At 42.4% G+C, this 25,917-nt stretch overlaps 2 protein-coding genes across 4 annotated transcripts; one reads left to right on the forward strand and one right to left on the reverse strand.

The window, feature by feature from the left end:
* Window positions 1-31: 31 nt before the first annotated feature.
* ccnt2a (cyclin T2a) lies at window positions 32-10,787 on the forward strand. Of its 3 annotated transcripts, XM_069154772.1 has the most exons (10): window positions 32-1,146; window positions 1,980-2,061; window positions 2,165-2,293; window positions 2,585-2,645; window positions 3,229-3,291; window positions 4,061-4,106; window positions 6,290-6,453; window positions 6,552-6,622; window positions 7,024-8,344; window positions 8,521-10,787. In XM_069154772.1, the coding sequence occupies exons 1-10, from the start codon at window positions 989-991 to the stop codon at window positions 8,592-8,594; spliced, it is 2,169 nt and encodes a 722-aa protein (XP_069010873.1). In that variant the 5' UTR covers window positions 32-988; the 3' UTR covers window positions 8,595-10,787. The 3 variants fall into 3 exon arrangements, 2 of the variants coding, with proteins under 2 accessions (XP_069010873.1, XP_069010872.1); XM_069154771.1 differs by lacking the exon at window positions 8,521-10,787 and having other exon boundaries at window positions 7,024-8,514; XR_011178486.1 differs by lacking the exons at window positions 6,552-6,622; window positions 7,024-8,344; window positions 8,521-10,787 and having other exon boundaries at window positions 4,061-4,502; window positions 6,290-6,380.
* On the reverse strand, window positions 9,385-25,213 carry map3k19 (mitogen-activated protein kinase kinase kinase 19). Its single transcript, XM_069154769.1, has 17 exons — window positions 25,102-25,213; window positions 24,199-24,422; window positions 23,434-23,628; window positions 22,417-22,577; window positions 22,075-22,184; window positions 20,022-20,197; window positions 18,913-18,973; window positions 17,811-17,898; window positions 16,933-17,052; window positions 16,293-16,447; window positions 16,154-16,188; window positions 13,732-16,014; window positions 13,028-13,132; window positions 12,501-12,739; window positions 12,116-12,368; window positions 11,819-12,027; window positions 9,385-11,668 (listed from the first exon to the last, which is right to left on the reverse strand). Exons 2-17 carry the CDS (start codon window positions 24,397-24,399, stop codon window positions 11,536-11,538), a joined length of 4,524 nt encoding a protein of 1,507 aa, XP_069010870.1. The 5' UTR covers window positions 24,400-24,422; window positions 25,102-25,213; the 3' UTR covers window positions 9,385-11,535.
* Between the last annotated feature and the right edge of the window lie 704 nt (window positions 25,214-25,917).

Consider the following 25,917-nt stretch of genomic DNA (forward strand, 5'->3'; position numbering starts at 1 on the left):
GAAGTAAATTGCAAGATTTACTCACGTGGGTCTGCAGGTTTCAGGGAAACAAAACAAAACAAAACAAAAAAAACAGGCAGCAGGCAAAAACTCAAAAAGTCACACAGGAGGAAAGTGACGAGCTGGAAAACTGAAAAAAAAAAACTTACGAGGAAGAACAAATACTTGACGATTGGACAAGTGAAAAAGAAGAGAGGAGGCACATGCTGGCTGATTGGCCGACGAAACACAGGTGCGCATTAAAAGATGGCGGGAAAAGACACGCAGGAAGTAAACAGACTAAGAACATCCGGGTAACGGATGACAAAATAAAACAGGAATAATCAAAAACTGGCAAAACTCCGTAGTTCTTTATCATTTGTAATTCTGTTGGTAAACATACTCAATCCTGTCAAGGCGATTAACTTAAAATAAATACAATCTCGTTCAAATGTGAAATAAAAAATTGAAATGACAGTAGACGTGCCGATTACACACGACCTCACCATGGAAGAAGTCACGTTTAGTTCTAATAGCCTAATTTATATGTTTGTGGCTGACGGCGAGAGACAGCTTTTTTTACACATGAGAAATCAATATGGAAGAGAGGCCATAATGTTAGTTATTTAACGAGGCAGGTGGAGCGCTTACGTGTCTTGGTAGCCTACATTGCCAGTTCTACGCTTGGGGAAAGGATGGCTTTATTTGTAGAATTAAACAAAAAAAAACAAAAAAGTAGAACACTTTAGGCAGAGGGGTGTCTCAAAATATAAAAAAAATAAAAGCGCTAGGAAAGTCGTCCACTCCCTCTAAATCACAGATCCACTGTAACGGGGAAGATACAGGCCTCAGGAGGCCGCAGCGGCAGTGACGTCACTCCGCCAGCGGGGGGCAGCAGTGAGCTCGGCTACGCCTCGACTGCCAGCAAAAGAAGTAAAAGAAGAAGTCGTGTTTTTCCTGCGCGACGTCAGCATCACATCCGCTTTCTCGATGCCCAAGTGAACGAGTAATGGCGGCGTGCCGGGGGTCTTCGTCGAAATGGTTTTTCACACGGGAGCAACTCGAAAACACGCCGTCCCGCCGATCCGGAGTGGAACCAGACCGGGAGCTGTCCTACCGACAGCAAGCAGCGAACCTGATCCAGGACATGGGTCAGAGGCTGAACGTGTATCCTTTGTAAACAAACTTCTCCCCGAGCAGACATGGCGCGAGCTAACTGTTGGCCGGGGGGCCGTTAGACCATGTTTGAAACCTCGCTGAGTTCAGGGAGCGAGAATCAGGACTAATAGTTTATACGCTTTGTTTTTGTTTGTTTTTGTTTGTTAAAAGTTATTTGACACGTTTAAAACCCTTCGTCTGGGACAACGGCGTCGTCGCTGTCTTGTGTATCTACGCGCTGGATTAGCACGAAGCTAGCTCGCTAGCCGAGGGTTTGACGTTTTTAAAAGGCCGTTAGGCGGCTGTTGGTCCACTGAGACAGACAAGACGTCCTCCGTCCTCACCTCCATCCGTCTCCACCTCACCTCCATCCGTCTGGACAATAACGCCGTGCTACGTCACGTTTCCTTGCTGATGTCGGTTCGCCGCTCGTTTCGCTCCAGTACGACATGACTAGTGTAAAGCTGACTGAACCTCCCTGTCCGCCGTCTTTACTCCTTCTGGTCTGTTATCGACACGCGTGTCTTGGTTTGACAGAGCAGCTGCGCCGGAGGAAGTGTTCAGATCCCGGGCTGAAGAAAAAGGTTTCGGTCCAGCAGCGTCATATAATACAACGTGCGTAAGAAATCCTCCTGAAGTAGAAGTAGTGAAGAAGTGACGTGTGGCATCAAGTGGAAATGATCACGAACCGACAAATTGTTCTTAAATCCAGTACTTGAGTAAATATACATCCACCGCTGTGTAATGGCATTCAGCAAAAATGTTTCACTTCAATGCTTCACTGTGTAATTTACACCGATGTTAAGCACATGAATACTTTTCCTTGACCAACGCCCCCCCAGCTCTCAACTAACAATAAATACAGCTATTGTTTACATGCATAGATTTTATATGCACCACTCTTTCACCAAATTCCACAGGAACGTAAGTATTGTGAAATCACGCTATTGACTTGCGTCCCGCTGTCGCGTGTCGGATGGACTGACTTTCTTTGTGTTGTTTTCAATGTCTCGGTGCTTTTCCACAGATAATATCTCCAACCACCTTATTCTTGGCTGCAAAAGTGGAAGAGCAACCTCGGAAACTCGAACATGTGATTAAAGTTGCACACGCTTGCCTAAATCCGCAAGAATCGCCTCTAGACACAAAAAGTAATGTAAGTGTTGGTACATCTACATATTGTATGTTTCTTTGCAGTGTCTTTCCAATTGTCTCAGCGGTCACGGTTTCTCGATGTATAGCTTGGCTGTGCCACATTCCCCTAACCCTGTAAAAGGGGCCTGTCCTGCTGTTTGGTGTGTACCAAACACCCCAACCCACCAAGGCTTGCATTCATAGTGGAATGAGCCTCCCTGTTTGGAGTTTTGGCCATTTAAAATCAGTTGTTCGGGGCTAGATCAATAGACTCATTACAATTGTGTTGTAATGACTGTCTATCAAACTTCAGGCATACCTCCAGCAAGCTCAAGAGCTGGTGATACTTGAATCCATAGTGCTGCAGACCCTGGGTAAGTAGTGGTGACTGGAGTGGATGACTTGAGAGCGGTTTGTTTATCATAATCATTACCATTGGTTAATGATAAGTAAGGGCGTAGTGCTATTGATCACTGTTGACTTTATCTATCACAGCCTGTTGACTGAAATGTTTTATCATCTGCTCTATGGTTATCATGTCAAATACATATTCTCAATAAATCATGTAAAGGTGACATGTCATTCTCCTATTGCCGACATTAGTCATAAAACATGGTACTCTGTAGTACATTTTTCACAACAATATTTTGCAAATGTTAACTCCACTCCTCAGTCGCAACATTTAAATTCACATCCGGAACAGTTTGGGCTCACTTATTGATTACGTTCAATACCGAGAAATGTATTGACACCCTCAATGAAAGTGGTCAGAGTCAAAAAAAAGAATAAAAGAATTGACTGTCAAGTTCCACATTTCCCATTTAAATATAAATACCTTCTAAAATCTGAATTGATGGCCTCAAATGGAGCGCTACCTTTGTTTGTTTAATTGTAAAATGACATGTCACCTCCCAACTGTGTTTGTGTTGAACTCACCTGTCATGTATTTTGTTCCAGGATTTGAAATTACTATTGATCACCCACACACTGATGTGGTGAAATGTTCCCAGCTAGTGCGAGGTAGAGGCTTCCTTCTTTGCTCTTTGTGCCCTCTGCTCTTGTTTGTCCCACCTCAGATATGGGTGGGGAGGGGGGTGAAAACCTTGCTGATTTAATGGTTACCTTGAACCACATACCTTGTTCTCTTGATGACCTTTTGAGATCATTGTCTGACATAACATGAATCACAACATTTGCCAACACTTATTCGCCAAGTCAGAGACTTTTTCCCCCCCGTTTTGTCATCATTAGCTTTAAGAATAACCCATAATTATCTGCTTGCCATTGCCAATACTTATAATATAACTGCTAATATTAATCATAGAATTGGAAAATATAGTTATTTATCAAATAAGTAAAAAGAAAAAAATATAAAATCTATTGAAAAAGTTGTTTTTAATGATAATACCAGCCCAACTCTCCTTATTCTTAAACAGGTATAGGCCACAAACAACAATAGAATAACGGAACATACTTTTGTACCAGGTGATAATTATCTAAAGCTGCTGAACTCCACAGTTGAGGAAACGTTGTAACCTCTCCATTGTCTGAATGATTATAAAATTATAGCAAAACGTAATAAAGTAACATTTAAAGTCAAACATTATTGCTGCACCAGGTTGCATCTGTTGTTCCCAGTCTTGGTCTTGGCCTAATCAGTGCATTTGGAAATCAGTTTAAAAATGATAAATGTTGACTACCCATCCTAATGATAATAAAAGTATTTTGGTTTGCAGAAATTATAATCCTTTTTCCTTTTTTCTTTCTTTTTTCTCTCTGTCTCTTACAGCAAGCAAGGATCTGGCACAGACTTCCTATTTCATGGCTACCAACAGGTTGTTATCCTGCCCCTCCTTTGTTGCACTTTGACTGCACACCATAGCTTCCTGTAATGCAGGGTACCCTTTCAGTGTCCAACGGGCCCTACTTGCACTGGTGGTTGTTGGGACGCTTGCCTCCACCCCCTCAGCTCCCCTCCTTTCTATAGAGGTAGCGGGACATGGTGGATCGTAGCGTTACCGGCCCCAGTTGCAGTGCGGTGTATTGTACAAGGGACCACGTGTTGGCACAGATGGGTTGAATGCAAGATGTGAAGTGTAGTGGTGCGCTTGAAAACCCACATGTTTGTTCGGTTGCGAAAAAGTGCATAATTCTAAAAGAAAGACACTCTGGTAGCCTGAATAGCAGCTAAAGATTTCACAGATGTAAACATTTCTCGTAGAGGTCTTCTGGTAAGTACCGCAGATACATTTTTGAAATTTTCTTTTTCATATTCATTTGTTCAAAATGCATTATCTCTTTCAAGATTATTCATATTTTGTAATATTTGCTTGTCTTTAAATGCACAATTTTTTTTTTCTAGCTCTACAGCATTCTATCATACATTTAGCGCATATGAACTTAAGATAAACCTAATTGTGACCCATTAAGGACCTGCAGAATATTAGGTTTTTACCATTAGCCCGGGTTGGTCCACTTTACCACGCCGTGCCAAGCCAAGCAGTGATTACATGCATTTCCACTTCAGCCTCACAGCAGGGAATAACTGCGCTGCTGTAGTTCTGTTGGTTTACAGGGGCCTATCATAGCCAACCAGAGATTGTCTGTCGTTTTTATCACAGCTAAATTTGTGTGCAGGGCCGGGTATTATTCCGAAATATTTGACACCGGTACTGATATCTTGACTTCAATACCGGGTTGTAAACAGTACTTATGTAAAAAAAAAAAAATAGTGGTGGCATGGCTCGGCGCGACTTTACCCCCTGCTATGAAAAACCCTAAATGTAATGCAAATAACTAAAGCCATTGAGTATCTCATGTGGACTGATCAAAATGCATTGGGTGATTATTTGCTCTAAAGCAATGAGAAATTGTTCTTTATTTGAAAACTGGGTCCTTAAAGGGTTTGTTTAAAGTACATGATGGTGGAAAGGAATTGGTATTAATGTAATTTACTTTGCCATGAACAACTTCTAATTAGTTCACAGTATTTGTACAATGACTGTGACTGGTGTTAAATGTTTTTGTTCTTATTAATAGTGAAAGCTGTTGCCTGTTTATTAAATAGTTCAATACTGTCGTACATGACTTTTCACCAGGGCACAAAGACTCGCATTCTTAATTTTTTTGTTTAAAGTTTAAAGCAATCTGAGATGGATTTTGAAATGTTGACCAAATTGGCTAAATGCATACAAATGTTGGCAGTGACTGATAACTGTATAAAAATATTATAATAATTTTTCGATAGACTGTTTCTTCATGCATTGGGATTACAAAAATACCTTTATACTCCCAAGTGAGATTGTCACTGTATACCCGAGTAATTCATGTTTGCAAATCTACGGTTGCAGAACAATGTTATGTAATAACATGGTATAGTATTTAATTTACACTTCTACCATACATGTCCACGGTCCCCTAGTAGTAGCAGTAGTATCCCTTGCTTAGGAGGATCCACTAGATTTTTCAATTCAAACTCAGTCCAAAGAAAAAGAGAGGCCCATACAGACAGGGTTGTAGGGGCAGCCCCTTGTCAGATAACTGTACAATGATGTAACTGTCACATGGGCAGCCTCATGGTCAGTGTTTCACAATGGGCAGACTACACTTAGCTAATACACATGGGTCCCCTCTCCACTCCCCTCACTTTTGTTTTTACACCACCTGCATATAATCCAGTCAAATTCCACAAACGCAAAATCGTCACATGACACAATCTATCGCTTACTTTTAAGCATGCAAGAAACTATTTCCATATTATACCGGCATTATAAAGTCATAAGACAATATCACCTGTATTTGGCTTTAGATTGAATTGTGTTAACTGTATCAACACAATCAAACAGTCTATCTTTTAACAATTGTGCTCCATTGTTGAAACTTACACCAACAGTATATTAAAAGTGTCTGCTCCCTCTTGTGTTTTTTTTTTCTCTTTTCTCCACATATGGAATCCATCCTGACCACACCTGGCCCGCATCAACACACTCGCACACTTAAACCCTCACACACTATGCAGTCTACACCTCACTACCTTCTGCCTACAGTACAAGCCCACAGTGATTGCCTGTGTGTGCATCCACCTGGCATGCAAGTGGTCCAACTGGGAGATCCCAGTTTCTACTGATGGGAAACACTGGTGGGAGTACGTGGACAGCTCCGTCACTCTCGAGCTGCTTGACGGTGAGCTGAAAGTCACATCTTTCAGTGCATTTAGTATAATTTTCTATATGGTTATGTTTTGCAAGCATGTTTACTGAGGGCGTGTCCTGTATTTTCAGAGTTGACCCATGAGTTTCTGCAGATTTTGGAGAAGACACCCAGCCGGTTGAAGAGGATACGGAACTGGAGGGTAAAAACATCGCTGCTCTCTCAGTCTATTGTTCTTGTAGTACAGGCTACATCTCCCTTACACATCCTGCACTTATCAAATTTAAATTATGGGTCAAAGACATCTTTCAAACAGCCCAATTTGGCCCCTTTTGCAAAAAACATCGCTTACACATCCTGCACTTATCAAATTTAAATTATGGGTCAAAGACATCTTTCAAACAGCCCAATTTGGCCCCTTTTGCAATATTGACGGCAGGTGTTAAAATTGAAAAATATCTATTCATGTAGGATTACATGCAGCAGATGAAAACCTGGCTCATTGATCGTTTGTCTTGATACCACTGTTGAATTCCCTTCAAAAATGTTTCGAGTAAGAAAACCCAAACTCTTCACAGCCTTCTGACTCTTTCTATCTTCTAGGCGACACAAGCTGCTAAAAAGCCCAAGAATGACAACACCCAGTTGACGGACAACGCGTTTGCCGGGCCCTCAATGCTTGACGGCCCAGGGGATTCCTCATTTCTTGGAGCTCCCTTATCCAACCCAAGTTTTTCCAAAGCAGGCGCTGCCTTCCCTGTGCCCATGCCCGGCCAGTCCAGAGGAGCAACCTTGTCTCTGGACGCCATGGCTGCCACGTACAATCCAGCTAGCCACAGTGAGTGGCCCCAGAGCCAAGCAGGGTACCCTTCCACCTGTTTAAAACAGGAGACTCATGGCGTCCCTCACCAAGAGCCGACAATGTCCTTGCAAACCTCCACTTCCTCTTTGCTTCAGCATCCGCCGCTATACAGGACTGAGAAAACAGTAGATTTTAACCCTGTCAAACAAGAACAAAAAGGAGCTGGTGGGAGTGCAGCGGGCAAGAATCAGCCACCACCTCAGTCTGCTTACCCTCCACCAGCTCAGCAGCCTCCACCTCAACCCTCTCCAGCTCAAAAGCTTTCTCTAGACAAATACAGAGAGAAACATGCTGCAGAGCTGGCTGTCTCTGGGCAGAAACGTCGGCAGGAGCAGCATGGAGGAGTACTGGACTGCGGGGATATGTTGTCCTCTTCCTCTACCTATGCACCATCCACTTTGAGCCAAGTAGACCACAGAAAACATTCACAGCCCCACCAAACATCCCACGGAGGTGGTGGCAGCACGACTGCCTCCCCAATGAAAATGAAAGTTCCTTCCACTTCAACTTCAGGGCAAGAAAGACGTCATCACAGTGACAAACGGGACAAAGGCTCGCTCAAACTCCGACTGGCCATTCCCGGATCCAGCAGCAGTTCCCAGCTGGATAAAAGCGGACAGCCAAGCAAAGACGAGCTTAAGATGAAGATAAAAGTTTCATCCTCGGAGCGCCACAGTTCATCAGACGAAGGCGCGGCAGCCAACAACAACAAGAGTAAACATTCCAGCCCACTTGTAAGCAAGGAGAAACAGCATCGCGGAGCGGAGCACAACCTCCATCGCCACCACAAGCACAGTCACGCCCACACACACAGCGGCAACGGACGAGGAGGCACAGAGGTCCCAGGTGGAGGGGTCGGCCTGCTGCGGGGTCCTCCGGGCCTGATCGGCATGGAAGGGACGACGACGCCAACTCCTCCCGGATCCGCCCCTTTGTCTACATCCTCGTCGCGCAAGAGGGCACACCCCGAGGCCAGCCACAACCACCACCACCACCACCTTTCGTCCTCCACTTCTTGCTCCAAAGTGAGCAAAATCTCCAAGGGGGGCACTGGTGCTGCAGGTACTTCATCTTTTTCTTCCCCCTTTTCTCCTCCTTACTCCTCTCCTGTACTGCAGTGTGTCTCATCTGGCTTGCAGCTCTATGGCTAACCTCCATCCCACCGTCCTCCTCTTCCTCCTCCTCCTCCTCCTCCTCCTTATTCTTGTTTCTCCTCCTCCCCCTCCTGTCATACCCAGGTGGGCTGCGGACCTCTCAGCAGTTCCCTCCTCCTAGCGAATCACCACATGAAGTGGGAGAGCAGAGACACTGAGTCCACCACTCTGCAGCCATGGCCAGCACATGGAAATGGCAACAAACTACCCACAACTTAGACTTTGAAGACTGCTCACCTCCTTGTTAAGTGCCCTAGGAAAATAACTCTTTGTGATGATAAACCCTTTATTGAAAGGCAGAAACAAACTTATCTGCAGAAAACAAAAAAGTAATCTTGGACCTTTTCTGAGAGACAAGAAAGATGAAAAATTATGCTTCCTGACTCACATCTGCAGGCTGTGATGCTCAGTCGTGTCTTTCTGTTAGTGTGTCGAATTGCTGCTTGGTCACCCTTCCTCCTTCAATGGGTCTAGGAATGTGCAAAGGTGGGTGTGTGCGTGTGGGATGAGGAAGGGCTGAGTGTGTGTTTCCACTACGGGGGGGAGGGAGGGTCCCTTCCCTTCCCTACACGTCAGATCTCCATATGGGAAAATACAAGTATTACTTTAAAAAAAAAAAAAAAAAAAAACGGAAGGTCCTCATTTACTTCCTCTATTTTTTTTTTAAACAAGTTATTTAATTAAATCACATTTCTGCGGTTGTATGCAGGAAGGTAGTGGCCTGCTGGAGATGATTTCAGTTTTAGTTTGCTGGCATTCCATTTAGTACTGTTGATGGATGCAATTTTTTTTTTTTTTTTTTAGGTGTACAATTTCATCTCCCGAATTACTTTTCTTGTTTCTTTTTATACTTAAGTACTGTGCGTATGATTTGCATGTTTCAATCATCAAAGGGATTTCAAAAAAAGAGCGCTTACTTGCTGTTTACAGAAAAATGGAGATAAATGTACATACGTTTTTGTATGTTTAAAGAAAAAAGCTATACCATGACTACTCAGGTTTGGAGCTGCTTGTAAGTATAACAAATATAATACGTATAAAAGAGTTTTATTTTGTTGATCATTTAGATTGGGCATCATCGGGTGAATGATTCCAGCATTCCAGTGGCGTGTGCTTCTTACAGCCTCGCTGTAAACGGTGATGTACTGTAGGTTTCCATCGCAGGAAATATCAGTAAATTCCCTAAGCAACTGGCACTTCAGACACCTACTTATCCCATCAGAGCGATGCAATTTCTACCACACACAAAAAAATTTGGACCTCCAAGTAGACCTTAAGCTGGATGCCAAAGGTTGTGCCTAAAAAAAACAACAACAACAACTGATAAGGACAGTAGTAGTGTGCTATTAAAGTTTACATAATCCCTTTTACTTTTAAGTCAATCAGACGTTTCATGACATTAAGCTGTAGCCCTTTAGATGTCAGCCCATGAAGGCGATGCATTTAAGTGTTATTCAATCAACCATTAACAGGGTACTATTCAGGAAAAAAAAAAAAAACCTCTTGGCCCATTTCCATCCTGGTAAGCGTTGTTAGAGCAGTGACCAATTGGCCAGCTATATGCAAAATGACCTCAAGTATCTGCAACGTACACATGCTTGATAGGTTTCGGTGTCACCGACTTCCACATCCAATTGGTTCTTTTTACATTGACAGTCATGTACCTGTCTGGACACACCTTCACTTCATACATTAAACACTCTTGTTCTAAAAAAAATCTCAACATGGCCCGGTCCCCTTTGTTCTTGAATGGGTTACTTTGTGTTAGAGCGTGCAACATACCTAATGAGGCTGAGGCGGAATTGTTTGTACCCGTTTTAGGGATTTACAGTCGGGCGCACAGAACAGCGGCAGATGTAGACAATGAGCGTTAGCCACTTATCACGTCTTTTTTTTTTTTCTTTTCTTTTCAATATTACAAATAAACTTTAAAGTTGCCACTACCATGTTACACGTTACGTTCTGGTTTTCTATCACTTTACGTAATGTCTGTCTATGTTACGAGACTGTAAGAGTAAAGACACTTTGTACTTATGTGTAGAGTTGTACAAGAGGAGTAATGTTTTCGCAGCAGTTAATTAAGGAAAAGTTCAGTGGCATGTCGCTTAAACAGATTTAAACGCAGATTCCTTGACGGCTCTAAATATGTATTTTTACACAGTAGAGTCTCTAGTGATCACTTGTGATTGGATCTCACCGTCACGCTCGACCTGATAAAATTGGTTTAGCGTCAGGTTATTTCAGAGGGTTGGGCTCCGTGCTGCAGGTGGATTAATAAACTGGTGGGGGGTTGTGGGTAAAATGTTTTTTTTTTTGTTTGTTTGTTTTTTTTACGGTAATAAAGGCATGCAGAGATCTTCAGGTATAAGAACTGTTTTAGTGGAGGGAAAAAAAATATCCAAAACTATCAAACTTGCTGTAACATGACGGTAACATGTAAAAGCACCAGGTCAGATACAAACATTATCTCTTTTGCTTATTCGGGGGACTTGAGTCGAGTCGGTGATCCATCAGCGCTGCCCAGGACACATTTGCGTTCACATTGCTAAAAGAATGTGGTCATATGAGTAGCTGAGTGACTCGGATGAAGAGCCAACAGGAAGTGGTTTCATATTAACTGAAAAAGCAAATCATGTAAAAATAAAAAAAATTAAAATGCTGCACTATGGAGGAGACACATTTGATCTGAACCTAACTAGACCACAAAGCATCACAATCTCCCGTTACACTGTATAGATTTAAAATTGGCACACTTTGGACTTAGAGTCTGTAACAAAAATCTATCATCTATATGTTCACATTTGATTGATTATATTATTTTAAGAAGTGAAGTCTATAAAATGGCTCCTCGAGTGTTTCTTTTGAAACTTCAGCTCAAGAATGCAACGAGTGCAGTTTTTCCAGCTTTGACGACAGGTCTGAAGCACAAGCCCATCTATCCTAACACTGACACTACTCCCGCATCACTAGGGATAGGTAGTGAGCACTCGGGGTCACAAATCAACATGCTGTGTTTTGATTGAAAAATACAAATTAAATCATTACATGTCATTGTGGACCCAAGGACATTTGTTCACTCCCAAGAACATTTGTTAACTCTTAACCGCACCGTCCCTCTTGGGGACCACAGCAGTTCATTTTCTGTGTTTCCCAAGAGTTCACGTTAGTCTCATTTTGGGGGATGAATGAATGCGTCAGCAGCTGGTCAGCTGATGGCCGTAATCTCTGGTCACTAGAGTTGAGAGAAAATGATTGAATATTAGGGAACTAAGGGATCTAAGAATGTTTCACTCTTAGTAAGTTCTCTATTTTTCATCAAATCAGACATCGTTTTAACAAGTGAGCTGATTAAAAAAAAAAAAAGAAAAACAACGGATCTCACCTTGTTAAGCAGATTTCTACAAAATCCTTGGCGTTATCCGAGAACCCGTTTGGTAAGGAGGGCATCAATCCTCTCTGAGCGCCGATGTAGAACAAAGCAGCCATCTTGTCCATGTGCGCCAGCGGGGGTTTCCCTGTGGCCATTTCAAACACTGTGCAGCCCACGCTCCATATATCTGACTTCCTGCCGTGTCCCGTCTCATTTATAACCTCAGGGGTGAAAAACATGAAAAAAAAACCTCAGATAGGATTGTTTGAACATTACACACAAGACAACGTAAATGAACTCTTTATTTACCTCCGGGGCCATCCAGTAAGGTGTGCCGTGGACCGACTTTAGCAGATCTCCGCTGTTGCTAGCCGTGTGGTTTAAGCAACTGAGGCGTCGTGCACAGCCGAAGTCTATGAGCTTGATGACACCAGTCGGCATCAGCATGACGTTGTTGCCCTTCAAGTCCCGATGAACCACCTTGTTGAGGTGAAGGTAGGCGACCCCTTCAAGGATCTGATGAGTGTATAGAACTAGGACTCGCTCCGGCAGTGGACCAAACCTGAGGGCAGTGGAAAACACGCGTCTTCTAAGCACTTGTAGAGAACATTAAAATTGTGTCCTAATTGCGGCAAGCTTTATGCTCCAAAGAAACGTCATGCTAAGCGGTCGAGTTATCTCGAATCACGCTAACCTGTGAAGGATGCTGGCGATGGACCCTCCTGGGATGTACTCCATGAAGATGGAAACCACATGCCGATGAAGCAAGGTGCCCAAGAAGCCGACGATGTTGATGTGACTCAGGGTTTTGAGCAAGTCCACCTCCCCCTGCAGACGATTGTACTCTTTCTTTGCAGCGTCGGAGTCAGAAGAATCCAGGCTCACCTGCTTCACAGCTATCAGCTGGCCCTGACTGGTCAGGCCACAGTACACCTGGAAAGAAGGTAGTGTTAGTCAGAGTTGGGTAAAAATCAAGACCTGCTGTTCTAGATAATTTGGGTATTTGTGTAGGATTAACCTGCAGTCCACTGTTGCATGTATAAATAACTTCAGAATGACAAAAGAGGCGAGTTCTTTTTTTGTTTGTTTTGTTTAGAGACCTACGGAGACCAAATGAACCGACATTGGTAAATCTAAGAATAAAACGTTTCTGCTTTGTGTTTTATTAGCATTATAGCAGTCTACTTACTTTTCCTTGCTATTAAAAATGAGCATACTTACTGTGCCGTAGGCTCCCCTGCCGAGTACTTCCCCCCTTGTCCATGTGATGGTGTCATCTACAACCAATCCACCGCCAAGCAGAGCGCCCCTGTTTATTAAAGCAACCTGCAGTAAAATACACAGAAAAGTCATTTGCAAAACAAATAAGTAACTTAGACCAAAGGGAGTGAAGTGAATTATCAGCTAAAAATCGTTCGAGAATTTTCTATGCATTTGTTGAAAAACTGGTGGATCTTTGCAGCTCATTTGGATGGACAATTAGTTATCAAAGACTTGATATCTTCAGCCCCACATATGCAGTTGTATTCCCCAAGAGCTTTAAACAGACTTTAAAGCAATGGAGTCCCCCTTTGATAAAACCCAGATACAGAGACAGAAGTGTCCATTAGATACAGCACATATTTGAACCATATGAAAGTTGTCTTTATGATGTTATTACCTCTGCAACTTTTAATTATATTGTTAAGGAAGGCAAACATAAAATACAAATTTAGGATGAGAGAAAATAATCCCAGAAAGGTCATGCTACCCGGCCTTCCGATGGAAAAATAAATCATAATATTCTGCCATTTTTAAGACCCTTCTCTCCACCTAATAATTTTTGTACAGTCCAACAAATGTGTGGTTATAAAAGCAGTTATGTAATATTGTACTTTGCTAATGACTTAGTTCCTTCTGACTAAAATGTGAACCCAAAGGTTTACCTCAGGAAATTGACTTTGTCCTGGCCAAGCATCGCCCTCTCTGTTGCACTCCTCATTGCTCTGCTCCATGTTTTCAGGAAGCGGGCCTGTAGATACGTCCCTCTCATCCAGCGAGATCAGCTCCTCTGCCAGACATTGCAGCAGGTCATCAGTAAGCGGCCCATCCCCTGCCTCGTCCAGAAACTTCTGGTAAACTGGTGACATGAAGGTTCGGCTGCTGCTGCTGCTGCTGCTGCTCGAAGGCGTCCACGTGTTCGACTGTTGAGGGTTTTTGAGTAAATCAGGCTTCGGAACCGGTTGGTTTCCTGTTGATGAATTCACACGTGTCTGACTGTGATCCTCCTTCCTGTGCGATGAAGTTGTGGGTTTACGCAGGGCTTTGTCATCAGATTTGAATGTTTCAGAGCCGGATCTCGAAAGAGCTTCCGCTATGGTAGACAGCCTATGACCTCCACCTTTGTCTTGAGCACTGACAGGACAAACATCACCGTGATCGTCAAAAACTAACTCAGTCTCTTGTTTAGGAATATTCTCCATTGCGTAGATGTCCTTCCTTGACACAGATGTGAGGTGAGGCTTTATCCTGGACGGCACAGGTTTTGCTTTGCCGGTAGCTGAAACCACCATGCTCTCCGCCGGGCTTCTCCTCAGCTTACTCTGTGCTGGTTTTAGTTGCCTGTGTTTGACCTTGGAGCTCAGAGGTGTTTTCCTAGAAGGAGAAAACTGCACCTGTCTCTCGTTTAATTTCTCACAGGAGCTGGAAACCCGAAGGTTTTCGTAGATAGGACCAGCGAACATCTCATAGATGGCTGGTCCTCCATCGCCACTCTGGATCTGCTGAAACATGTCTTTGTAGGTGAGCAGGTCCACAGATTTAGACCTCTGGACTTTCCCCACACCACACGGTTTCTTCAACTGCTGGGCACTTTTCAACTCCCTCGCTGGTGTGTGGTGTTGAGTTCTGTTGCTGCTGGACTTGTCGGCATGTGCTCTTTTGCCTTGTGGATGATCAACAGTCTTCTTTCGTGGTGATGGGGTGCCGGTGTTACAATGAGTGGCTTTGACGGATTTCCTCTTCGATTTGACTTTAGTTGCAGAGCCCTCTCTGCTACCAGTTAGCTCAGGGCTTTTCCTGGTTTTATCTTTGCCTTGTGCAGAAAATGAGGAGTACTTCGGGTTACCTTTGGACTTATTCCAACTTAAAACATTTTGATCTTCATGTGCCAGAATGTTGAAGGACTGGTTGGTTGGATTATTTGCTCTCTTTTCAGAGTTCATGCCAGTTCTTTTCTCCCTGTTCCGCGCAGGCTTTAAAGCTTTACAAATCCTCTCGTCTCTCTTGGGATCCACATCAGACAGGTTAAGGTTTACAACTGCATTAAAAAATTGAGTTTTACCCGCAGCAGTTCTGCTGTTTGACTTTAGATCCACTGCACTGCAGACAGTTGGTTTGTCTACCTGGGTTTCTTCATCACAGGAGTCCTCTGTTGTTCTCTCTGTCAGTTCATTCCTGTTATTCCCCTCAGAGCATGCAATAGCATCACATTGGTCATCATTCACAGTAAATGTAACTCCATGACTAATCTCAGTCTCAGGTACTATAGTGCTGCCCACGTGCTTCTTTTTCTCCTTAGACTCTGGTGTGATAGATTTAGCATTATTTAAAGTGTCTTTGGCAGCAATCCTAGTTTCTCCTTTTTGGGCATTGTTATAAACTTTTGAGAACTTGCTGTCAAAGGACTCTTTTGTCTCCTTCGTATTGGTTGCTTTGCCGTCATGTTGAGAGTTCAAAGCTTCTTCAGTGCTGAGAGAGTCACTTGTATGATTGATAAGGTTTTCCTCCAGGTTATATGCAGATCTGTGGATCAGTGGAATATGGCTGTTCCTTGACTCCCCAACTAGATCAGGTTCGGTGGAGCCCAAATCTTTCGAATGCTGCAACAGTGCGTCCCCAAAGAACTTCAGATTTCTGTCTTCATAAGCTCGCTCATGTTCATCCCTGTCAACATCCTCATCCTCCAGGTCAATGGAACTCTGGCTGCTGCTGCACCCACTTTCCTCGCTGCCAGCCTTAGTGATGGGAAGGCCATTGCATGGGCTGCCAGAGGACAGTCTCTCTCGCCTTAGTCGGACCCTGGAGCAAAGGGGGCTCCGGCTGATGGGCTTCAGGGGAACACGTTGCTTCAGTGCTGGGAGAGCTGTGTTCTCCCTGGGACGGGCGTCCAGGGGTGCCAATAGCTTGGGTGTTCGGGAATGCGGCGCCGGCAAGAGGCCCAGTGAAAACTACAGAGAACCAATAATTCAATGGTCACACAACCAGCGAAGTAGACAATCCATTATATGGATGAACAGAAAAAGGATCGTAAGTATGACAAGACAAATAGGTGGAGCCGAATTAAAGAGGTTTATGGTTGAAACTCACCTTCTGTACATTTACATTAGTTTGAGAACCCAGTCCTGCAGACACAAAGAGATTATAAATTGAAAACAACCAAGTGTCATCAGCATAATAAAATACTTATTAAAATACAGAGTTCTATAGATATGAATTCTTCACATACGAATCTGAACGTGTGCTCTGGCCTGCATCATAGTGTTCGAACACAGCAGTGGTTCCATGATGCTGGGGGCTGACTGGCTGAGCTGGCTGGGCTCCGTCGCAGACAGCGGGCCATGTGAGGGTGGAGAGCCAATAACCACACTTATTGTTCTCTGTCTGTCGGGGACAAATCAAAAGAATGTTTTTTTTTGTAAGTAAGATTTTCAGTATATCATACAGTAATTTGAATATTTTCTTAACAATGTTAAGCAAATATTTTTAGCACAGCAATTGCTTTAAAATCAATAATTACTTCTAGTTTGACTTCATAACTTGTGTCAGTAGGGGAGGCTGGGTCTGCACACACACTTAAAGTGTAAACAAACCCGATGGGCTCAAGTCAGACGTTATTCAGACAACTGTGTTGACATTTTATTTGATTAGAAAACAACAAGTACTGAAAGAAAACTCTTATTCTTCTGTCAGTATATTTCATTAAATGTTGAATTTGCATCCCATCCCTTCTCCCTTATTTTTATAATATACATGATGGTAACAAGCAGGGTAACAAATTACAGTATCTTGGTTCAGCCTTCTGCTCTTGATTGGCCTTACTTAAGTAAAATAAAATAGTTGAATAAAGTCTCACTGTGTGCATGTACCTGTGTCTGGGTGTTACTGGTTGACAGGGGGTCCTGGTATTCAGCAAGCCAGATGATAGAACGGGATCTGCGTGGCCCCAGTCTCTGCTGTTGTTGCTCAAACTGGGCAGAGACAAACCTCTGCTGAGGCGAAAACAGGAAAACACAGGAGTCATATGGATAATCTTGCAAGTAGAACAGAGTCCCAACAGAGTTTGTTGGGACTCAATTGTGGAATTCTCATTCGTATTAATTTAGGGAAATTACAAAAGCCTTTAATTTTTGTTTCTTTGTGCTGAACTCAACAGAAAGCCTCACTTTCCTCACATCTCTCCTTATTTCTGGCAGGTGATGCTATGAAATTAGAGACCAGCGCAAAGACCTTTATTCTCCTCGGAGAGCTTGGACTTGATTCAGTGGTGAGAGCTGCTCATAACAGACAATGGGCTGATTCACCAAAGCCCTCTCCCCCCTGTGTCTGTGTTTCTAACCTGTTTGGGCAGAACAGGTTGTCCTCTGGACACGGTGACAGGTGTACAGGTCTGAGAGCGTAACCAGATAGGACACTATTCTAATTCTCCTGTCGGTGTAAAAGGACGCGGCATGTGTTGCTCAGGCCGAGTGTGCTGCGTATACAACACACTGTGTGTTGGGGGGCGTGGAGTGTTAACTGTACGCACATAAAGTGTTTGTGTGTACGTAACTGTTTGTGGTGACGTATGAACAGATGTTGATGTGTTTACAGGAGTCATCTCTGTCAATACTATTATCGGAGTACCATCACCTTCCAAATGAATTACTTTTCTTTATACCTAATACACATTAAAAAAGAACTGCATATGCAAATGTATGTGTTTTGTATGTGGAAGAGAGAGATTATTAGATTTCACTGTACCCACCTGCTTCCCCTCCCTGCATACTGGTAGGCTTCCCTGATGTCTCTCAGTGTTTCCATGTTGTTTTGGAAACAGGAAGGGATCGCCTTATCTGTTTCAGACACACACAAACACACAGCATTACACCCACCAGTCCTAAAATCCATTAAAATCTCCCAGTCTTCTAAATTGAAACTCATTTCCATAACACATTTCTAGCTTGACAGAAGCCAAATAGTTTTGTCTATCTATTACTGTTTCCAAAATTCTTTTATCCAAAAACCTGTACCACCTGTATTAGTTGACAGCTGTCAAATATGGTGTGTATCTAAATGTCAAAGCAACATCTATAACCTTGATAACCACCAAGCATACACTTTTTGCTCAGCAAAATTTCCATTACTCTTTTCCACATATAAAACAGTACAACAGTCATATAAAACACTGATGTTCATTAGTGAGGAAACAATCCACATTACCTGTTTCTAAGCCTGTTTGTCCACTTTTCTTCCATGTTGAGACCACTTTAAAGACCTCTTCATCTCTATACACATGGTTAAGACTTGTCCTCTGTTATTTCACTCATTATGTTCAACATCATCGTCTTCACTTTGCCAGAAATGCTTTCGCTGCCCTCTCTAATGTTCCTTGTTCCTCTCTCTGAGGTTGGACCATGCTGCTGTTGCCGAGGTAAGAGACATTCAGGCAGGTTTCTCCGCTGAGAGCTTGTATTGTGTGCGAGATCCCTCCCATCCACTCATGCCCCCTACCCCCCCCCCCCCCCCACCACACACACACACACACACACACTCCCCCTCTTCCAAAGGTGATCTGATCTCATGGCCTATTTAGGATGCTGACCATTATGCTTCCTTGTCATTGTAAAAGGCCTAACTCTGTTTGGAGTAGTAAGCCTGCAAAGCACACATGTTGGATCACCAAAACATTGTCAGGTATTTTTTAATTACTGATTAATGCTTGTTGAGTTTCTCTTCAATCCCTTAATCCTCTAAGTACAAGGGCATATTTGTTTTTATCCCTATCTAAAAGGAGAGAACACCACTTCAGTTTCACTGAGCCCACATGTCCCATCTAAAACCCCTGAAGTCCCTGAAAGAGCTCCTACCTTGGCTGAGGTCTTTCTGATGGTCAGATTGACGAGGGCTCCCTGGAGACTCCAGCTCTTCCTGGAAAGAGCAAAGGTAAGCAATTCATTATATTATATCTTAAAAAAATGAAGGCTGACAGAAGCTCTGAGTGGTGTCAGTGGCTGCCAAATTATAATGTGTTTTTTTTTTTTTAATTCAAATTTAAGAAACAATTAGATTGGAAACATTAACTATACATTTGTATGTGTTGTATACATATGTATTTCCAATTTGTAAACAAATTCAAAGTAAACAAAATCTGAAATTTCAGTTTTACTGGCAATGTCAACAGCAACAAGTGACTGAGGAGCTTTTGAGTGTCGCTGTCCTCATGGTATTATAATAAATAATGTAGTCTACGTAAACTCTCAGTATAACGATTTTCGTAACTATTTTTTTGTACTGTAAATGTACTGCGTACACACACACACACACACACACACACACACACACACACACACCTCAATGAGGACACCCACAACAGGGCAGTATGGCAGCTAAGTGTCAGCTAAACAGAGCCCCTCTGCACACACTAACACGTGCGCACACACAAACACAAAGAGCCAATTACTGCTCCACATATTTGTCTTCTGAATGACCACTTGCTTCCTGACCCTGACCCTGTCTGTGTGTGTGTGTGTGTTAATTGTGGCTACTTGTGGCAGTTAACCTCTGAGACCACTCTGCACTCACTTACTCACACATACACACAATACAAGTTACACAACCCTATTTAACAGACTTCTCACTGTGGATTTAATGCAGTATGAAAGTGAAACTATGTAAGTGCTTTGAAACGTTTAAAAAGTTTTGACATTATGTAAATACATCTTAATTAGTTATACTGTTCAATATGTAAATACCCAATAAGGGAAACTAATTTCATTTCCCTGACTCACAACACAATTCTCTGTCTGGATTTATCACATCAGTCTTACTAGAGTGTTGTCTGGTCAATTCAATCAATCACTGAATGTAGGCAACCTTTCTCCCAAAGCTCCTAAAAACAATGACAGGAGCCTTGACATTTTGATATAAAACCATTTTCAGCATTTTCTCTGTCAGTGGTTTCCCATTTATCACTTACCCCAGTGTGGCTGTGGAGCAGGAAGTGTTGACGGGTTGGGGGGGAGGGGGAGGCTGCTGTCGACCGATCCAGATAAAGGCTCTCGATGTCCAACTCTATGTCTGAATCTCCAAACTCTGAGTCCAAATCCTGGCAGGAGTGTTTGTCGAGGGTCAAGGGTGACACACGGACAGCATCTGCACAAAATCAGACAAAGAAATGAACCCAGTCTGGCTTGTATTGGCATGCAAAGAAGACAAAAATCAAGCCGTTTCCACCCTGCAGAAAAACTCCAAAATCCACATTCTGGTCCACACCTCCTGCACCCGGAGCTGTTTACACAAGATGGAGATTTAGAAGTTGAAAACTGAAAACACATTGTTGTTGTTTTTTTTTTTTTTTTTAACCTTCCTCAGTTTTTTCCATCTCAGTTTATCCATCCGCTCTGTGTCACCCTGTTCCTGTATCGCCATCCTTGACACCGACTCTGACCCATACACACATGAAGGCTCTTAGCAGAGTGGTCCCCTGCACAAACACAAACAAGCCTTTCTTATACCTCCCAACGTAAGTGCAGGCTTTGAGCGCAACTGCTGAGGTTTTACTCTGAAAAACAGGATTATGAATGAACTCGGTATGCCCTTTATGTGTATGACACACAGAAAGAAAGTGTGTGTGCTCACACACAAACGTGAATAGGAGGATATATTTAGATCTTCAACATGTATATGTGTATATGTGTAACCGATCAGTAACTGAAGTAAAGCTATACAACATGAGGAAGCGAGGTGTGGTCACTCATTTGACTTTACCATTTGTTAATTCAATAAAATGAGCAGGCAATGATACTGAAAAATACTGAACAGGGAGGGAAACTAAGTTATTTGTGACTTAAGGTTGATTTATTTTCACGTCATATGTTGTTTGTGACTGTATTGACGGAAACAGCTTACAACAGGGAGCATCATAGAGCTGGATAACTGTGTTATAGTGCAGGGCTTGTGAACAAGATCCTTTTCAACTCACAAACAAACTTTTGTTAAATGCATAATTGTAATCAGATTATATTTATTTGGAAAGAAGCATAGCTCGATAATTCTTATTTTTCCAAAGCAGATTACGTACGCTGTTGAAATTTGAATTTTTCCCACAACTTGAAAGGAACAGCAACAACAGACTTTCTTTGGGTAACTTTGAAGCAGCCGAAAAAAAGCTGTAAACACAACAGTGACATTTTATCCCCTTATTAACAGATACCAATTTACACATCCAGCAGACATTTTACAACATTATCATTCATCTCCTTTTAACTTTCTTTTTCAATCAATGTTCCATTTTGCTGTTTTTATTGTCCACCAACTCTTTAAGGAAATATCTGCCTCTTTAAATGTTCCAATTATGTTCCAAAAACTTTGTGTCTGTTGTTTTGAAGCTGAGGAGGTACTGTACATCCAGTTATTCTGAGATTTATCGCTCACTGCTGCATCTAAAATCGACACTGATGAGAGAGGTGAGACTAACTCAAAGTAAAAGGGCTAAAGTTGCACCTTTGTTGGATTAGGTTCACATCACTGAGTTCGTCAGTATGAGTGACTCCTTTTCATATCATACATACAGTGGGCTTTTGGTCCTTTCTGTTGATCAGTTTTCTCCCTCCACCAACCAGAAGTCCTCAGTTTCTGTCTTCTCATGATCAGTCTCCTGAGGCCACGCCCACCTCACCTGCTCCCACTTCCCCAATCTGCCTCCCCTGCAGCCACTCAACAATCAGTCACTATAAATGCTCCCAGTTTTCTACATCATGTTCTGATTTCCTGTTTTTGTCATGGCCCTTAAGTATAACTTTTCCATACCTCCAAACTCCTGTGTTGTGCATTTGGGTCCTCAGCCAAACATAACATACAGAAGTAATTTCATTCCATCGTTAATGTAAAAACTATTGAGCAGTGCAGCATTAAATTGTGAATCAACAAAATGCTACATTATGTCCACTAAACCATGATGATTGATGCATTTGCCTTCTCCCTAGGTGGGTCTGAAGTGTGTGTGTGTGTGTGTGCGTGCGTGTGCGTACCTGTGTGAGCCTCAACCAGAATATGAATGAGCTCCTCTGTCAGAGAGCTGGTGATGTTCGCAGCATAGTGGAGAGCAGAGCAGCCGTTGTGGTCTCGTGCCTGTGGATCACTGAAGAGGCAGATGGAACAAGTTTAAATGGATGGTTTTACCATAACGGAGAACTTCAGCTATTAAAATTTGTTCTCTTTGCAGGTACATTTCCTTTTCTTTTATCATTCTCAGCTAAATATTACTTCATACCAAAGCATCCTAAAGCCTTTTCGGAGCTGAAGTTCCTTTTGACTCTAAAGAAAACGTAATGTTTGTATGTCAATACGTGCACGAACATGCGCTTCCTTACGCAAAGAGTCCCAGCAGTTCCTTGATCATTTCCACAGGTCTGTGTTCCCATGGCAACCGTGCCGCTATGCCCTCAAAAAGGTCAATGTCCCTGACAGCAAGCATCACAGCCGTCACACCGTCGCTGTTTGGAACATTCACATCCACCCTGTCTGTCTGAATCTGGTACATGCAAACAGACACCCATGAATATTACTTCAGTTACAGAGACACTTCAGGAACTAATCATATATTTGGAAGACAAGTTTCGACTGTTTCAGGGGGGCTCTTAATTGATCTGCAGCACCATCCGGTGGAGGGAATTGTGCCACACATGGTGGCGTTGGTATGCATGTGATCTACATAAGTATTCGTCTGTCGAAGTAAGGAGCTGATTTTGAAACTTCTTGTCAGGGTCTTAAAAGTGAACATTTTGTTTCATGAATTAGGAAATGAATTCAGTCTATAAATTAAAAAAAAAAAAAAAAAATATCACGTGCTTTAACAATACATTCAGTTGTCAGGGAAAACGCATAGTTGCACACAATTTAGGTAGTGGCAGTTATTTAGACCCGTTGTCAGAGAAGCACCTGATAAGAAGTGTCACATTACCAGTAACACAATAAGGACTGTTTGTTGGCCTGGGCTGATTTATAACTCAGGATTGCATTTTCAAGTCCAATTGTGCCAAACCACCACACATACCAAAAAATGTGTGTTGTTATTTTATTTCCTTATTAAATACTTTTTTTTTCTTCATTATTTTAAAGGTCTATAGATATTTTCACTCAAGGTGTTCCTGGTAAATAACAGTTATAATTGATAAAGTGGATCAAAGTTGGACGACACTGATTACTCATAAACATAAACAGAAAACCCAGCTGAGTTTTGTCATAGGAAAAGACTGTCAATGTTGCCCTTGTTGTGTTTTAGTCATCTGGGAAATCACCGAAAACTCGTGTGTGTGTGTGTGTGTGTGTGTGTGTGTGTGTGTGTGTGTGTGTGTGTGTGTGTGTGAGAGAGAGAGACAGAGACTTACCAGCAGGTGCTGTAGGGAGTTAAGGTCTCCCTGCCAGGCAGCCTGCAGCAGCTGTACCTGGGGGGTCAGATGAGGCCTCGACATCCACCTCACCATTTTCCCTCGGAGCTCAGGTGGGCTGACGTGGAGCGCTGTCTGCTGGCTGCAGTTACACAGGGTCAGATCAGCCTCGGTCCCCAGCAGCCGCTGCACCACCTGTTAAGTGCCACACCACAAAGAAATACAATTAGTATAATAAAAGAGGGGATTTCGGGAAATAAATTCTCTTTATTTAGGTTTTGTAGATGATGTGAGTTCTGTCGATAAAATGACTGTTGGTTCTGTTTTTATTGTACTGTCAGACAACTATTATTTTTTTCCGAAATACCTTTTGAATTTATCCATTTAAAAAAAAAAAATATTAGGATTAAAGCTTCACCAAATACCAGCTGTATTTTAGTATCTTATCTCCCTTCACTGGTTCACAAGGGAGTCTCTCTTGTCTGAAGTCATATGCTTGTTTTGAACATGACTCCTGGGAGTTACGTAAAGAGGCAGATTCAGGTCACGTGAATCTCACATGCTCATAAACACATCATTGTTATTGAGAGGAAAAATACTGTGCGTAATGTGACAGAATTGTTTTGTTCACCCAACTTTCCAAGGTCTAATTTTCCAGAAAAAAAAATCTAATGTTGGATCTTCTAATAGCTCGGCAACCAATCACGATTACAATAAATATTAATGAGCTAAATTCTCACACCTACATACACATACATAACTTACGTCAGTCATGCCGTTACGACAGGCGGCGATCAGAGGAGTGCTTCCTCGTTCCTCCTCATCCTCAGCGTTGGAGACCTCCAGCTCCTCCTGGCTCTCCATCTCTGGTCCGAGGCTCTCCACCAAAATCATCTTTTCATTTTCTTCTTCCAGCTCCGTTCTCTGCATCTCTTCATCGCTCTCTCTCTTCTTCCTCCCCTGCATAGTTCACAGGGTCTCCATCAGACCTGAGTGAACAGAACCCGAAGAAAAGTGCAGCGTCTGAGCTGAGTCACACCAGACTTCTGCTGTTTTTTATTATTTTGGTTATAAAAAAAAAAAGATAAATGAGGGCTGAAAAATATTACAAAAACAGCACTGATATATCTGGTACGGTCTCCCAGGTCAGTGTGTTTGGCAGTCTGTGTGTTTGTGGGAGTATTACTGGATGTTAACACTGATATAAGTCTCCAGTGAACTACTGGTCCCGGCAGAGATAACACAGAGGGCACGAAATGAGCCATTGTCTCATTATTATTGAAGGTGTCATACATCATTATGCATCAATTGAGCTTATCCACCAATGACAGTGCACATATGTGGATCCATGCAGCTATAAGGTCGTTTTTAATTGTGTAGAGGTAGGTGCACAATAGAAATGCATCTTTGAAGATTAAACTTCTGTTTTGTTTAATGTTTGACAAAAGTCAAAGCAGCCGTCAAAATGGCTGAAGTGTTAATCGACATGTTAAAATGTAATGTATGATTTATAAATATGATAGAAAAGTGCCTTCTCGAACCTGTAAATGAACTTTCTAGACCTTAAATAGTTATTGTTACTTTTCACAGCGACTGTCGGCAGCTTTAAAACAAGACTAATAACCATAAATTACAACAGAATTTTGAAATAAACTTTTCTTTACTTACTATCGTTCCATTTGTTTCAACCCGTCCTAACTAATTCAGTCGTATGTCTCTTCCAGCCTTCTGCAGGACATTAGACAAGCAAACCTTTGATCCTTTCCAACAGACTCTCCACTCAACTGTTTCCTCTCCTCTCTTCTTTTTTTTGTCCTGCATGCCTCCTGCTGTAGGTTTACACTTGGTTGCCGTGGAGACGGTCAGACAGACAGGCGGGCGGGCAGGCAGGCGGGCAGTGCTTTTAAATGCCAGCGGGCTGTTTGTTGATGCCTGACACGTTAAAACAAAGTGAGACCTGGAATATCAATGTTGTTGTTTTTTTAATATCATTAAGTGAAGTGTAGAGGGAACTTGAAATAGCTCGACTTGAAAGGCTTTGCTGGCTTCTAGTCATTTTTGCTCTTGTGAATAATCAATCTTTAAAGGACCAAAAAATCTTTTCTTTTCTTTTTTTTTTTTTTTAATGCTGATTAGCTGATGTTCGTGTTAGTCAGTGGATTGGTGTCTGGTTGTGGTTCCAACTACTATGATCACGCAAAAAATGCAATATATCCGGCCTTATTTAATCGTAATATGATACATTTTAGTCATATTTATTCTACATCAACACAACCACATGCCTCACACTGGGTGGATGGTGAAGCTCTGCACCGAGAGGCTTGAAAAAAAAAAATCACTGCTATCGTTGAACCAGTTTGAGTTGCGAACGATTTCAAGCAGAACATCCAAAAACATCCTCACGTACTGTATATGCTTATCTTATATCTCATAAAAGAAGGCAACACTGAACAGCATGAATTAACTTAAGTATAATCACTATCA

The sequence above is a fragment of the Embiotoca jacksoni genome, unplaced genomic scaffold, assembly GCF_022577435.1.
Source record: "Embiotoca jacksoni isolate LCO1_2020_lvr unplaced genomic scaffold, fEmbJac1.0.p SCAF_2, whole genome shotgun sequence".
NCBI lineage: Eukaryota > Metazoa > Chordata > Actinopteri > Embiotocidae > Embiotoca > Embiotoca jacksoni.